At 35.8% G+C, this 15,687-nt stretch overlaps 1 protein-coding gene across 7 annotated transcripts in view; it reads left to right on the forward strand.

Moving 5' to 3' along the window:
• Positions 1-15,687, forward strand: part of CFAP20DC (CFAP20 domain containing) — a 65,955-nt gene that overhangs the window by 15,604 nt on the left and 34,664 nt on the right. For 5 of the 7 annotated variants that reach the window (XM_074550495.1, XM_074550491.1, XM_074550488.1 and 2 more), the window contains 6 exons: positions 1,960-2,074; positions 3,891-4,047; positions 7,603-7,761; positions 11,453-11,589; positions 12,729-12,903; positions 13,432-13,578. In XM_074550495.1, the coding sequence (XP_074406596.1) occupies positions 1,960-2,074; positions 3,891-4,047; positions 7,603-7,761; positions 11,453-11,589; positions 12,729-12,903; positions 13,432-13,578 (890 nt within the window). The remainder of the gene's footprint in view (positions 1-1,959; positions 2,075-3,890; positions 4,048-7,602; positions 7,762-11,452; positions 11,590-12,728; positions 12,904-13,431; positions 13,579-15,687) is intronic. The other 2 variants (XM_074550489.1, XM_074550490.1) reach the window with 2 other exon arrangements.

Genomic DNA, 15,687 nt, shown 5'->3' on the forward strand with positions numbered 1-15,687 from the left:
TTGGGTGATGGTCTTAATGACTATGGGGGAACGAGAAGGTGCTTCTGTATTTTTATTGCCTATACTGGTATTTACATACTTTCAGTATACTTTGTACTGTCCTTGCTTAAACTCTCAAATTGGCAAAAATAACTAAAGTATGTAATTTGTCACAGAGTAATGTCCTCCTAAGTTGACCAAAGGAAACCTATGAATGTTTTGTGGTGTTATTCTTCAAATTTATAATTTCATTATTTAAGCTATGGGTAGTCCTTAGATAATGAAAAAGTGTTTTCAGTAATAAATTTTAAAACAAATCTACAGGACAGTCTTACTATTTTAAAGTAAAACCCAGCATTTCAATGATTATGGGTAATTACTTTTAGCAACACTAAGTACTGACAAAAAAGTTGTTTTTTATAAGTGTTTGTCATCTCAGAGGGACTGCTAATTACAGAGAAATACCCATCTGTTAGAAAAAGGCTTGTTCAAAATAATAGGTAAATTAATCATTGTTTCCCCATAGATTAAGCATATTCTCCCAGACTGCAGCCTTTGAAGTAATATCTGTGCTCTGGAGTGTTAGGGGAGGACTGCTGGGGACTGTCGGGGTTGTGGTGCTGCTGTGGTTTCACCCCAGGAAGCAGCTGAGCCACAGTGGCCCCTCTCCCTCCTGGGGAAGAGAATGCACGAGGATAAAAGTGCAAAACCTTGTGCCCTGAGATAAAGACAGTGTAATGGGGGGAGCAAAAGCTGCACATGGAACCAAAATCTAAACAAGGCATTTACTCCTTCCCGTGGGCCTGCAGATGTTCAGCCATCTCCAGGAGCTCAGGGCTTCATGCTCTGTAATGGCTGTGTGGGCAAACAAGGTAGCTCTGAGCTTCCCCCATTCCTTCTTCCGCACAGTTCTTTCTGCTGAGCATGGCTCTGTGTTGTCTGAAACATCCCCTGGGTCAGGAGGCATCTCCTGTCCTGACTGTGTCCCCTGCCAGCTCCTCACACATCCCCAGCCTCCTGCCTGGTGAGATGAGGTAGGAGCAGAAAAGGCTTTGGCTCTGTGTGAGCATAGCCCAGCAGCAGTGAAAACATCCCTGACTTACCAAAAACACATCCCTGAGTGACCAACATCCCTGAGTTACCAAAAACACATCCCTGAGTTACCAAGACTGAGTTACCAACCTGAGTTACCAACACTTTGGGTTGGTGCCTCCAGCACAAACCCAAAGCATAGAACTCTCCAAGCTGCCCTCAAGAAATTTAACTGGGTCCCAGCCAAAACCAGTACAGCTGCTAACAGGACTTGAAAGAAACAGAACATAAAAATTACCCTCTTTATCAGTTTAAAGGAAACCTTTTTTTTTTTCTGTGACCATGGTTGTAGTCTGAATTTATTAGAAATGTTGAAATTCAGTGTCCTTGGTATCATTGTGAGATGACCTGAATAGTGAGCAATAAAATTCTGCATTATAATTCACCTTTGAAGATAAGTCCTTGTGAAGTAAAACAGATAGACAATGTATTGTGTTTACCTTAAGGCTGAAAAAAATCTATATGCAGTGACAGAGGCATTTTTAGGAAAAGAAAGCAAATAATGTTTTTCTAGTTAGCAGGCCCCAAGATAAGACAAACTTAAGGGGCCAAATACTTGTGATTATTAAAGGCTACTGGGTTCTTAGTTCATACAAATTGAATTCTTTCATACTCTGAAGGGCTGTGGAAATCTAGCAAGGAGTGTAGACTGTTGAAATGAAATTAGCATGTAAAGTGATTTTATATATGCAGGGATATAGCCACAAAGTTTGAATTGGAGAAAGAAATCTCATTACTCATCTTGTAAAAGTATTTTTTAATTCCATATTTGTTGTCACTGACATAAAGGTTTCTGCACATGAACAGGTTTTTTGTGATTTCCCAAAGATATTGGATTATTGAATTGACAAAGATCTGTTCCATTCTCTCCTGACTTTTCTTTTATAGGATAACTGATTTTGACAATATTAAAAGAAGATTGTATTTGTCAACGGTGCACAAGGAGTTGTCTGTAACCCCTCTGCATGCCAGAATTCCTCTGTTTATGATCAAGCGCAAAATAGTAGGTACCTTGGGAATGTTACTTGGACTGAGGTTGAAAATCTGAAATATTTTGTGTATATTATGAACTTTTTGGAATTATTGCTTCTTTAGAACTCAGCTCCTACTGATTGAAGATAATTAAAGATGCTTGTGTATGTCCCCTTTAACAGATGGCATCAGAACCACTCCTTCTTATATTAGGCATTCATTCTCATTTTACAAAATTACTGCTGTTTGTGATGTTTCCTCACCTCTCCTGTTGATCCAGCCTCTGTAAAATTCCATGTCCCTGATAGTGGTTCATGATAGTGCTCCTGCTCACGTGTCCCTTCTCCTGTGGTGACCTTTGGTGACATTCACTGGAGGTAGACTGCAGCTGATGGCTCCTTTCACATTCCTCAGGTTCTTCCAAATATAGAACAATCTCTGTGTCAAACTGATGAGAACAAAACAGAAACAATTTTCTTCTCCTCGTTCCCCTCTCCCAGCCACAACATATGGTTATAGCTGACAGGATACAAAGCCTGATGGTTACTGTGTAACCATGTAAGGATTGGAGTCTCAAATAACTGCTTTAGAAAATAAACCTAACATGAGAATAGTTAGATTTCAAATATTTTAAAATGTATATTTGCAGGAAGAGAACTAGATAACAGTGTACTAAGCAGTTGTGAATTTAAGGCTAGATATGAGAGAGAATATTTTACAAAAAAAACTCTGAATTTATAACTTTTTTTGAGATAGGTTAAGTGAAAGCAGCTGTGGCAACTTAAAATTGAGAAGCTTTCTGCTTTGTGGGAAGAAGTAGTTGGGTTTTTTTTTTTTTTAATGAATATGTATCAGATCATACCCCTGAAGTTGCTGTTAATTCAAAATCCAATGAAATGAAATTATTTTTCTTCAGTGTAATTTCTGTTAGTTGGTGTCAGACTAGTACAGGTATTTCAGGATTAACGTGTGCGTTAATGTACATGAAGTTAAATTCAAGCAGAAGATGAACTTCAGTTATGAATTTTAATTTAGATAATAAAGCACGAATCAGATATGTCTAGATGCTCTGATCATTTATAATGACAAAATATTTTAATAACCTTAATGCTTGACCAACCTTAAAGAGTAGATCTATATTCCTGAGTGTATCTGAGTACATATCTGTCTCCCTTAAATGCTTCCCTGCCTTTTTATCATTGCTTTTGCTTAAAGGAGGGAGCATGCTGCTTTCAGTGATTAGATAGATCTTTTACATGGCTCTGATAGTTCAACTTACTGTATACACAAGCTGATTGTTATTATCAGCATGAGGGGTTGTGAAACAGGATATAAAATAAGTTGTTTGTTCCATCAGCAGAACAGAGTTTGCATTTTCACATGCTAGATTTCTGTATTGTATCCCTACAAATTATTCTGTTTCAACCTCATCACTAGAAATATCAGTTATAAGTAAGTACTGAATTTTTCAGTGCATTGCTTGGTGTCTTCAAAACAAGTATTCCTTTCCTTCCAAAATTTCAGATTTAAGACCAGAACAGTAATGTATGCACCTAAATTTTTTCTCAAAAATATTTGCTATTTGTGGATTAGAAGCTAATATTTCTACCTTGACTTTATAAGGAAATCAGGCATGTACAATCATTCTGGTTTTACTTTTCTTTTCCCTTAAAATTTCAACCATTGATCAGCTGAATTTTGCTCATGAGTAATCGTATAAAATGTATTACAGTTCTGCAAATTAAATGAAAATTGCTGCATTTCTACTCAAGGCCATCTATTTGTATAGAAGGTGTGTTAGCCTCAGCTCACGGATTTTACTAAAGAGTATTGTTTCTCTTTTCTAGTGGTGCAATATGTGTATTGACTTGGTAACATTTACCTATGAAATATTCAGAGGAGCTCTCTTCCAGTCCTTGGATGGAATTACTATTTCAGCCAACTGTAAGCTAAGAAAGGTCTTCACTTTAAAATTCAAGCCTCCAGTTACAGCTGAGGAAGATGGTGTGTTTTAATTACTGTCTAGTCTTAATCATAACTGTTCACGTTATAAAATCAAAAGTTTTTTATTCATCAGATTGGCAATTTGAAGGATTACATGATTTAATAAAAATTAAAGTGGTAGTGCAGCATATTAAGTCTGCGAGTGTTGGACTTAGGGCAACTAATTAAATATGTGTGTACTCCTGTGTTTTAAACACTGAATTCCTTAGAAGTTTTTTATTAAAAAATATTCTGGGAAGATTTATCAAGTAGAGAGCTTGTTTTAATGAGGGTGTCTGATGCTGATAGAAATCTGATTTTTGCTAGGAACAGAGTATCTGAGAGGAAAGAGAAGTACTGAAAACAGCAACATTTGCTGTTTGCTTTCTTAATTTTGGATGTTAGCAGCTGATGAAAGATTTCTTTCTGAAATAATGCAGACAAAATTGTAACAAAACATTATATGAAACAGAGCTATGAAACTATAATAAACCCCTCAGATCATGTCCAGTTATCCTAATGTGGCCTTGTTTATTGGGAAAGTAATCTTGGTGGTGAGCTGAAAAATAACAGGGTTTTTTGGACCCAATATTGGTCAAGTTTACCAGTCTCCAGACTCACATCATAATCCTGAATCATCATTTTCCAAGGAGAGAACTTCATTCCTCACTGGTATTTGCAGTAACACAGGAGAAATTTCAAAAGCACAGCTGGCACTTGCTTATTTTAAAGGCACCCTTAGGAATAACTCAGCTTCTATTTTATTCAAATTTTCATTTTTCAGCTTTTAAGGAACATACCTGAAAAACGTTTCTGGTTTCAGAAGGAGGGGTAGTTAACAGAATTATAAGTGTAGCAAAATGTATTTTCCATTTGGAAACACTCAACCAATAGGAGAGAGTAGGCAAACGTTGTGATTACTCCTCTGATTTTTTGTTGGTAAGACTGGAAAAAATATTAATTAAAAATGTCTACAGAGAGAATATGGTAAATTCTCAGCAGGAAACTGCAGTTCAAGCTCTCACTGGCATTCTTTTAATTTAATTCCATTGGTACATTGTTTTTTCCCTTCCACTCTAAACAGCTTCTGAAATGTGCTTAAATATTCTAAATGAGTTCCAAAATTCTAAAATGCAGCTAACATAATGAGTAAACAGCTTTAATAAACTGTAAGCATACTAAAATATTACACTTTTAATTACTTCATTATCAATTCTATGATTATTACACAGCTGGTGGGCATTAGTACTTTCTGTATGCTTTTGAATTTCCTTATCTAGGCAAGAATATAGAAATATAAATAGAATATAGAATATAGGAATAGAATCAGAATCATGGAATTGTTTAGGTTGGAAAAAACCTTTAAGGTCTTTTGTGTCCAGCTGTTAAGCCAGCACTACCAAGGCCACCACTAAGCCATGTCCCTGAGATCCCCACCCACTTGGGTTTTAAATACCACCAGGAATGGTGACTCCACCACCCTGGGCAGTCTGTTCCAGGGCTTGACAACCCTTTTGATGAAGAAAGTGTTCCCATTATCCATTCTAAACATCCTTTGGCACAACTTGGGGCTCTTTCCTCTCGTGTTGCTGCTTGTTGCCTGGGAGAAGACACCAACACCTACCTCTGTACAAGGTCTGCCTTCAGCCTCCTTTTCTCCAGGCTGAACAACCCCTGTTCCCTCAGCTACTCTTCTAAATTTGTTCTCTAGACCCATCTTAAATTTTCATTACAGCGGAAGGTTTGGCTGTATTTAAATGATTCCATACTTCATACCCAAGTGAAGAAAAACAATAGTAATTTTTTAATTATTAATTAAGTTTCATGTAACAATTACTCTTTAATAAAGCTTTTTCCCTCTCAGAATGACTGGACCAGTTGAGCCCCACTGAATGCAGTGGCATTCCAGTTTGTATTGAGAGTTGTGCTTTAACCTTGGCCAGCACTTAAGCAGCACACAGTCCCTGCCCTCATTGGGTTGGGGGAAAGAAGCAGAAGGGTAAAAGTAGGAAAATGCATGGGTTGAGATAAGAACACCTTAATGCTAAATTGTTATTACAAGGGGGAAAAAAAGGTAAATAAAACCCAAGAAGGGCAATTGGTTTTTATCTGCATAATTTGTTTACCACCAGCAGCTGCCCCCAGTCAGTTTCCCCTCTCACTGAGATGCTGAGCACACTGCCCTGTGGTCTGGAATATCCCTGGGGTCAGCTGGGGTCAGCTGTCCTGGCTGTGTCCCCCCAGCTTCTTGTGCCCCCTGCCATCTGCTGCCCGGCAGGGCAGCTTGGGGAGCTGGACAACAACTCACACTCCAGTGTGTCATCAGCTCTGCTCACATGCCAGATCCAACACACAGCCCTCCACTATCAGAAACCAGGACAAGGGTTGAGCTCTTTGCTTCAAACTCCTTGGTGTGGTGGAAGAATTGATTTCAAGGTGCAATGAGTGTGTTACTCTTGTCAAGTAGCAAGTATACAGTATGTTTTGAATTTTTAAAATGACAGTAAATGCAAGGGGGAAAACCACATATACGGAGAAATTATTTCTGTATGAGATCATTGAGATAGAAGAAGAAATACTTCATCTCTTCTGCCTCATGACACTGAAGCACACAAGCTTAAACTATACCTAGTTTCTTGTTTCCATAGTGATGCAGAACTTATGTATGAATTTTATCACTAAGTATTGCCCAACAGTGATAAATAATGTACTGGCTTGGCAAAAAAAAAAAAAAATTGAAAAAAATATGTCCTGCACTGAAATACAGCATGGGACATTTGATTTTTTTATTTGAATCTCAATATTTGATCCCTTATTCATGTTTGGGTTTCAAGTTATGTTTTCCTCTTCTTTTCCTTGGAAAATAGGCTAATTCATTTGCTTATTATATTCAAGTCTTCTAAAATTTGCAATTAATTTGTGTTGGAACATCAGGAATGGTTCTGACATTGATTCCTTTCTTTGCAGAGAGCAGCTTTCATAAACTCAGTCTATATTGGTTATCAAAGGGAAAGCAGAGATAATCAGCTCACATTCTGTCATGCCTGGTGTCACAAGAATACATAGGTTGACAGCTTTTTAGTTTATCTGAAAGCATAATGGAGTCCAAAGTTTGGAATTAAAGCTTGTTAAATTCTTTATTTGCATATATGGGACTTTGCTACTTCAGTCCCACAGATATGAATACCATATTTAGCTGTTCATTTTATCTGAAAATCACTGTATCAGTGTTACAATTAAAGCTGAATTGTAATAAAAATTAACAAAATATATTTAATGATTGTTTTGTTTGCTTTCTTGACAAATCAAAGTTGATTCTCTATGCTACTCCAGCCATTAGTGTTTATTTCTTTAACTGTATTCAAAACTTTTGGCCTAAAAGTATACACAATATAATTTTAAAATTTGCAATAAAAAGTGACCAATTGCAGCAATTTTTTCAAATTACCATAATCTATTTTATATATACTTTAGTTCATAATCATATGAACTAAAGTATATGTAATGTACCAAATAATGCAAGTCCTATTGAATTCCATGGTGTCATGAAGTAAAGCCCATGTTTTCTGTTTCTAGGTACATCCATTGTTACACCTGGGCCATATGAGGTCTCAGATGATATTCCTCCAACCTGCCAGCTCAATTCTGATGTCCCACAAGTTACACAACTGCTGGATCTAAATGAAATTCACAAGCCAAAAACAAAATGCAGGGAAAAGGCATTGCAAGAAACAGGTATTCTGTTGTATTAAAATACTGTGAGTACAATCCATACAGTGTGTGTGTAAACAATTGATTGTTTTGTAAATGTCCATGTTTAGAGTTCCAATGTCTTAAAATGACACCTGACAACTCCTGCACACCTATAGTGCCTCAAGCACACAGACACATGTGATAGTTATAGATGTGACACATTCTATAGTTTGAGATCTTTGTGGAGCCTGAACAGTTCTAATTCAAGCATGAGATTTATAACAATATATTTACAACAATATTTGAGATGTCATATGAATGTACATTGAAGCATTTTGCAGTGAAGTTGTTACACTTCTTTTTAAAGTATGTTCACATCAATGAAACTTTGCTGGCAATATGTGTATGCAGTGTCCTCAGCTTTTACTCTGAAAAGGGAAATCTTGTCTTATTGGTATCTTGTCTTATTTGAATGTTTCTTTAAGCTACAAAATAATGAACCATGTAATTTAGACTTTAGCAGCATTGCACTGAAGAGATTTATTAAAGAAGTTGGGCAGTGGTGTGCTACAATACAAGCTATTGACTTGGATAAAAGCTAAGAGAAAGCAAAGAAAGGATTAAATTTAAAATTATTGTTACAGCTGAAGGCTAACAGCAGGAGACCTAAAAAGCTTTTGTTCTAGTCTCTGTATTGTTTATCATAGTTATGAATAATCTCAACAGAGAAGCAAATAACAGGGGAGCAAAATTTTGTTATGATACAGATACTGGTTTAATAAAGAGTGGGACTTCAGAAAGTTTTAAGCTTTTTAGATAGTAAATCCCATATTTACTTTTTCCTGAAGAACAAAGCAGGTAACATGCAGGAAATATCACAGTTTTCAAAGCAAGGTTTATTGGTTTTATGTCTTGTGGCCACTGTGTTGAAAAATTATGGTCTAGGTACCATTGTAGGGGGTAAATGTGGAACATGACATCACATAAAATCTAGCTTTGCTAAATGCAGAGGATTCTGCAGTGGGGAGGAATTATACCTACAGTTAAGCTTCAGAGGATCAAAATTAAATGAATCAAGGCTGGCAGGTTATCATCACCAGAGATACAGCTCAGTAGAACTTTCAGATTTTAATATGTTTTAAAAAACTAAGTAGCAGGAAATTCAAATTCATAGGAAATGAAAAAGGTATCAAACCTTTAAATCATTTTTGCATTATTATCTGAAATACTTAATACATTATCAGCTAAACCATCTCAGAAAATATCTTACAGACCAAGAAGTGATTCAGGGAGAAGCAGCATGAATGATAATCTCTCACATAAGATATGCTGAAAACATTAAAAATCTACATAAGGGCATTTAAAAAGTAACCAGTGATACAAAGGATGTTCAATAAAAGCTGTTTTTCTTATCTCGTAGCACAAAAACAAGACATCATTTGATGTGATGTTGCAGTTGAAAATTAAAAACTCATAAAAGAAAATGCCATGTTACACAGAATATGATTAAAATATGGAATCTACTGCTAAAAGAGGCTGGTAAAGAAATTGGTATGATTCCAAAATCAGTTGCCAATTTATATAGGTAACAGTAATGTTATATTTAGCAGCAGTAAAAATGTAAAGAGAAAATTCAATTTTGTACTTCTGTTTTTCCGACCTTACACTAAGAACTGTGTTGAAGGCAGATGATTTCAAAAGTCCATACTGAATTATCTCGTGCTATTTCTGAAGTGTTGGGTTTGGCCTTTGGAACTGAATGTTACAGAGATTATTGGCCTGTTCTAGACCAGCATTTCCTGTGTTTTTATGTTTAAGTTGGCATGTCTGCTTCAGTAAGATCTGCAAGCCAAGAATCAGTAGAAACTGAATTGTAGATACAAATGCCAAGATGTGAAATTGCTTAAATAGAGGGTCAGACAATTGAGAGCTTTTTAGTAAAGCTGCTGTTTTGCTTTAAAACTGTGTATTGCTTCCTACCTGCAGTAAAGTCAACAGCAGAATTTCACCAAGGCAAATATATTTCCAGTCCTTATTGTCTTGATTCAAAGTACTGATTATCTCTTTAAAGCAATTTTGTAAAGAGATAGATCATCATTATACAACAGCAGTATAGAGAAACATAGATTATTTTCCAATTATTATTATTGGAAATCTGGAGTTTTAAAATTTTTCATAAGTGGTGGTGGTCTTCCATCCCACCTTATAAGCATAGCATGTGCCCTTCCAGACATGTTTTTTAAATTTCAGAAGTTGGCCTGCTTGAAATTGGAAGTTTTGGTATGCTGAGGTACATTTTAATTGGAAAATCTTCCTTTAATCCACTACACTTTTTTGTTTATTTGATAATCAAAAGCCCAAGTTATTTTTAGTATCATCCACTTTTAATTACATATATTATTTCATTATGTCATCAACACACTGTTATGTGTAGATGTAGGTAATTAATTGCAGTCAATTAATGTGGTCATTAAGAGAGATTTTAATGCAAATCAGCTTTTCTAATTGGAGCTAACAACATCCCAAGGTAGCCAGTAAAAAAGAAATTGATGTTAAACCAAGACAGGTCATCTGATCTTGTGAAATGGCAGCTGTTAACAGCAACCAAATGTCACATCGGGAAAAGAGTCAGGTAATGGCAGCAAGGAGCTTCTTCTGTGCTTATTAGTACAGTAAATGATGATATTGGTGGCTAATGTATGATCTGTTTTTCATTTCCTTGATGACACTGTAAATAAAGCTGATCTTGAAATAACGTTATGAACAATGCTCAGGGGAATCGGCAGAATATTTTGTTTCTACTTTATTGCTTTATGAAGGTGTCAAATCTCTAAAGTGAGATAGCAATTTAATACAAGTTGTAGCAAGAAAATATCTTTGGACATTGTAAATATTAAATATAAATTAATGTGAAGATACCATTTTTATCAGCTCTGGAAAGGAGAATTCACTGACAATATTGGAGAATTATAAAAGGAAAATAGATAGTACGTGCAGCTCTACAACCCTGATGGTAAAATTAATGTGTAACCATTTTACTGTCCTTCCTTTTTAAATTTTTTGGAGAACATTCACCTGCATTACATGTTTACTTTTGTCTTGAAGACTGGTTGGCAATTTCTATGCTTTAAAAGACTTATAAAAATAAATCTACAGTTTAAGCAGTAAAAAAAAACCATAAATAGTAATAAATATTTTAGCAGCAATAGAGTGCATTTGCAATATTAGGGCTCAGCCCTGGTAATAGAGTAGATTCAGTAATTTCAAAAAGCAGGGTACATGTAAATAGTTCTCTGAGCTGAGACTGATACCTTGACAGTCTTGCCTTCATTTTTTTTTGTGTTATTATTTATTTATTCTGTTATTTATTAATTAGAGTTCTTTTTTCTCCCTGTCAGAAGTTAGATTTTCATTGAAGTTCTAAAGAAATCCTGCAAACCAATTTTTTTTGTTGTTTATAAATAACCCACTTTTAAATAAATCTTTAAAGCAAGAAGATTAGAATTATGTCTCTATAACAGACCAAAAGTTTCTTGCTGATATGTTGACACACTTGCACACAATGTGCATTTGCTATTCCTATATTTCTAGGGAGTGCACTTTAAAGGCTCATAACGCTCAAATATGTTTAGTATTCATAATTTTTTTCTTTTAGTTGATTCTAGAAAAAAAGCTACTTTTTATTGTTTGTAGGTACTGTAATTTTTTTTAACTCTTAATTTTCTTAACTTAGGTATTCTGGATAATAGAGGCCAAGGCAACACATGCAATGGTAAAACTCAGGATGTATCACATATTGCATTTGGGTCAAAGATCCTTGGGCCACCTCCATCTTCAAACAGAAGAACCAATGCAAAGGTACCTGGCAAGGTAAAAAGGGCTAAATTCCAACAACACCATGGCCCTTTTGCAAAAGAAGATATTGATAAGGAGAGGAGTTAAACTAAAGGTTTATTCCAGAGGCTGCCTCCAGAGAACTGGGATAGGTCCCAGTGCCAGAGATCCTGTAACACCCAGAGGAGGGCAAGGGAAATGCAAGGGTGGCTCCAGCACAGGGCATGGGTTTATTGATCCCACAGGACAGGAGGCCAAGGGGAAATCTGGTTGCTGTTGTCAGTGAATGTGGGGCTGTAGAGAGGCCAAACCTCTTCTAAGGGGTGCCTGAAAGGGCAAGGACAGCAGGCTCTAATTGCAGGGAGACCCTGACTAAATACAACAAAGTGATTCAGTACTGCAACTGAGCCACAAGAGAGTGGAGAATTTCAAAACTTAAATGAAACAGGCTGATTCAGCATCAGACATAAAGATGCCTCTCTCTGTTGAAATTACTCTTACCATTCTTTTCTGATTTTTTTTTCTAGATTGCTGAAATTTCTCTCTCTCTGTGTGTGTGTGTGTGTGTGTGTGTTTGTGTGTGCAAATATTTTTCCTTAGGATGAGAGCCATAATGCAGAGCAGAAATTATATTTCAGGATTCTCTGATAGTCAGCCTTACAGTAGCTCCTGGCAATTACAATGCCAGGGAAAACACCTGATCCCAGTCTGCCAGCAACAAATATTCAGGTTTTTGGAATCTGATCAGGACTACAGTTTTCAGTTTAACACTGAGAATAAGGGATCCAGCCAACTCTTGTGTAGGAAGTCACTTGAAAGTCAGGTTGTAAAATGATATTCCTTTCTTCAAAGAAGAAAATACTCCTGAGGTCCAGAATAACTATAAGTTTTAGTCTTTTTATTCTGATAGTGAATTCTAATTTTTTCCCTTTTCTTTGCATTGTTCCATTCACTCCGTGGAAAAAAAAAAACCTCTGCTTGCTACTTGACTGTAAAGATTGAAGATACCACACTGAATAGAGCCCACCGTGAGGTTTTGTGAAAAGATACTGTTTAAAAAAGATTTGGAAATATATATTTGGAAAAAAAGTGTAATTCATAATCTGTGTTTTACCTTTGAGTATTTTGAAAGCTGTTATATTTTTGTCTTTCATCAAGAAATAATGTCTTTCAAGGTAACAAAGACCTTGGGTAGCAAAACATCGTGCCAACTTCAAAATTCAGGAACACCAACTGAAACCATACCAGAAAATGAGAGGTTGGAGTCACCACTGTGGCCATGCAATGATACTTTAGATCAAGGAGGCAAAAGAAGAACTCTCCAAACACCTGCAAATGAATATCAAAACGGTAAGAGCATAAAGCAAAGCATATGTAGACTTTTCAAACGGCCAAATTTTTGCATGATTGTGCCTTTGAATCTAGGACTTAATTCTTTGTTTTTCTAATCCTTTATCTACTTAATTAATTACTGAAGACATATTCATTAAATCATGATTTATTCTCCTGTATGAGGGTGAATAAATGCTCATTCTCTCTGCAGCTATTTGTGTTGTGAATGATTGAGCCAGGGATCATCACCTGCTGGCAGTACCCACAATTTATACACATGCTCCTCTTTCCTCATGCTGTGAAAATAACTGAGCTGCTGCCATGGTTCTTGGTTGTTTTGCAGACTTTTGCAAGCCTGTTTTTTATAATTACTATGGTTTGCCCTTCTTCCATAGCTTGTGTTAAATTTTTCCTTCCTTGTGGCTGCCCTGTTCCTGCTGCCCTGCAAGATTCCCATGCTGTTTAGATGTTTGCATCCCAGTACAATGTCCCATATGCACACAATATGAGTCTTCACAGGCATTCCATTTCTGCATTGCATTTCAGACCCTGAAATTCAGACTCTGACAACACCTTTAAGTGGAGAAGCAGATTTTCAGTTCACCTCACCACAAGTACCATCGCCAGACAAGGACAGTCATATAAGATTATCTCCAAAAAATGCAGCCAAAGCCACATGGGAGATAACCAATGGTATGGTACTCATTTTATGTTATTTTACATTTCAGTTCTATGTGGTCTGAAGGAATGTTGTAAATTTCAAAGGACCCAAAAGCAGTTCATATAAAAAATAAACATCTGTGTTGTGGGGATTATGGAAATCAAGCACCCTGCAACAGAATTGCTTTAGAGCGTTGATAAAGATTTGCAGGATTAAGCAGAGTACCAGAGCAGTGAATGAATATCAAAAGAAAAATTCCATGCTCTCATGATTAAAGGAAAAGAACTAAAAAAAATTTATTCTTTAAATCCCTAATAAATTTAACACTGAAGATTCCAAATATGAAATGTACAAGAAATTTTACTTGTCCTAGATAAGAGTTTAGAATATTAACTACAGTACCTATGTAATATCACAAGGGGAGGGGAGAAAGGAGGGGGAAAGGGTTGATTTGTTTATAGAGTTCAGTGGTGAGTTATTTCTTGTTATTCACAGAAAGACACCTCAGCTTGCATTTTGAGTTTTTTCCCTTTCTCTGAGTTTTTTCCCTCTCTTCCAAATTTTTTTTTTTTGTCATACATTATCTACTTCCTTTGCATGAGTCTGGGAATTGCATTCTTGGGGCAAAAGTATCCCTTGTCTCTATAAAAAGTAGTATTACTTTTTATTAGAAGGCATAGTCACCAATTTGAAAAGTGGTTGGACGATTCAAATGTGCTCAAAATTGACCAATAAGATTTTCCTTCATATTGTGAGTGATTTCCTTTGTGTTTATTCTTTGGGGATATTTAGAAATTATTTTATACTCTGGCAGTTTCAGTAATTCATAATAGCTATTATGGGTTCCATAATTTGACTGAAAGAGATCCAAGATGTTCAGGCAAATAGAAAAGTCTTCTGGAGAATTTTTTCATTCCTTCCTATTTATGTCAATTTTGAGAAACCTGGGGCAGGAATCACTATCTTTACTTTGTTTTCATCTAGAACACCAAAACCTCTATTGAGTGACAGAATTTAAAAAAATTAATCAACACTTATTATTTTATGAAAATATAGGTGATATGAAAATACAGCTTTAGGGCAGTAGGCTGGCCTGTCTGAATGTCCTCATAAATTCAGAGGCAGAGAACTGAGGAAGAAAGATGTGTGTAAACTCTGCTCTTTGCTGTTTGAATGTCAAAGAATGAAAACTGTTTCTTTATAATCTTAGTTGTGTGTACAGACAGATAAATGCATTATGTGTGTTGGTAAGGTGCAGTTCTACAAATTTTTTCCCTGTATTTTCATTGCTTGTCACTGTTGTCACTCTCAGTCTGCAGATTTCTGTCTTTTTCAGTATATGAAGTTATCTCATTTTACATAGATGACTTAATGATTTCTTTATCAATTAGTACTGGATTTGTTTTTTCTGAAGAACTTCCTATAAGGAACTTCTTCATCAGCAAAGTCCCCTTCTAGGCTTTGTTCTGGACATCTTCCAAAGTGGGATAAACTTGACCTGAGAGAAGAGATAAAATGAATAAACACTGTTTATGCCAATCTTATTTACTCAATGCTGAAGCCTTCATTATAATGTTAGGCTGTGATTAGGAGCTTTAGCATAAGTCTGACTGTGTAGAAGAGCTAATTAGATGTTAAGGTGATCATTCTTGCATTTATGTTGTTTGCTGCAATATTGTGATTACGTAGTAGTTTGCATATTTTACTCAGAATGTACTCCAAATTATTCATTACAATTGACATGGAAATTATGAGTTAAAAAGAAATTCTAACATAGTTTTTGTTGGAGAGGTAGAGGGATTTTGTTTAGTCCAAAACTCCCGGTATCTTTCACTTGTATTGAAAGACTGCTACACTCACTACAGGTTACAGAAGTTCCTGAACTCTGTAACCAGCATAAAATGTCATCTTCAAATCATACAGACTTTTTGCCTGCCCTGTGGATATTTCATTAAGAATAATTACTGTGCTGTGTGAATGAATGTTTGGGTTTGACTTATTCCTAACTCAAGCATATTTCTTCAACTCTAGAAATGAATGTAGTTCTTTACAGGGTGGCTTAGACTAAAAAAGCAGAATATTCAGGCTAATATTATAGAGATATTAATAAATTTAAAGTAGTTCTTTGTATTTCTGAACTC

The sequence above is a fragment of the Zonotrichia albicollis genome, chromosome 12 (assembly GCF_047830755.1).
Source record: "Zonotrichia albicollis isolate bZonAlb1 chromosome 12, bZonAlb1.hap1, whole genome shotgun sequence".
In the NCBI taxonomy this organism is placed as follows: Eukaryota; Metazoa; Chordata; class Aves; order Passeriformes; family Passerellidae; genus Zonotrichia; species Zonotrichia albicollis.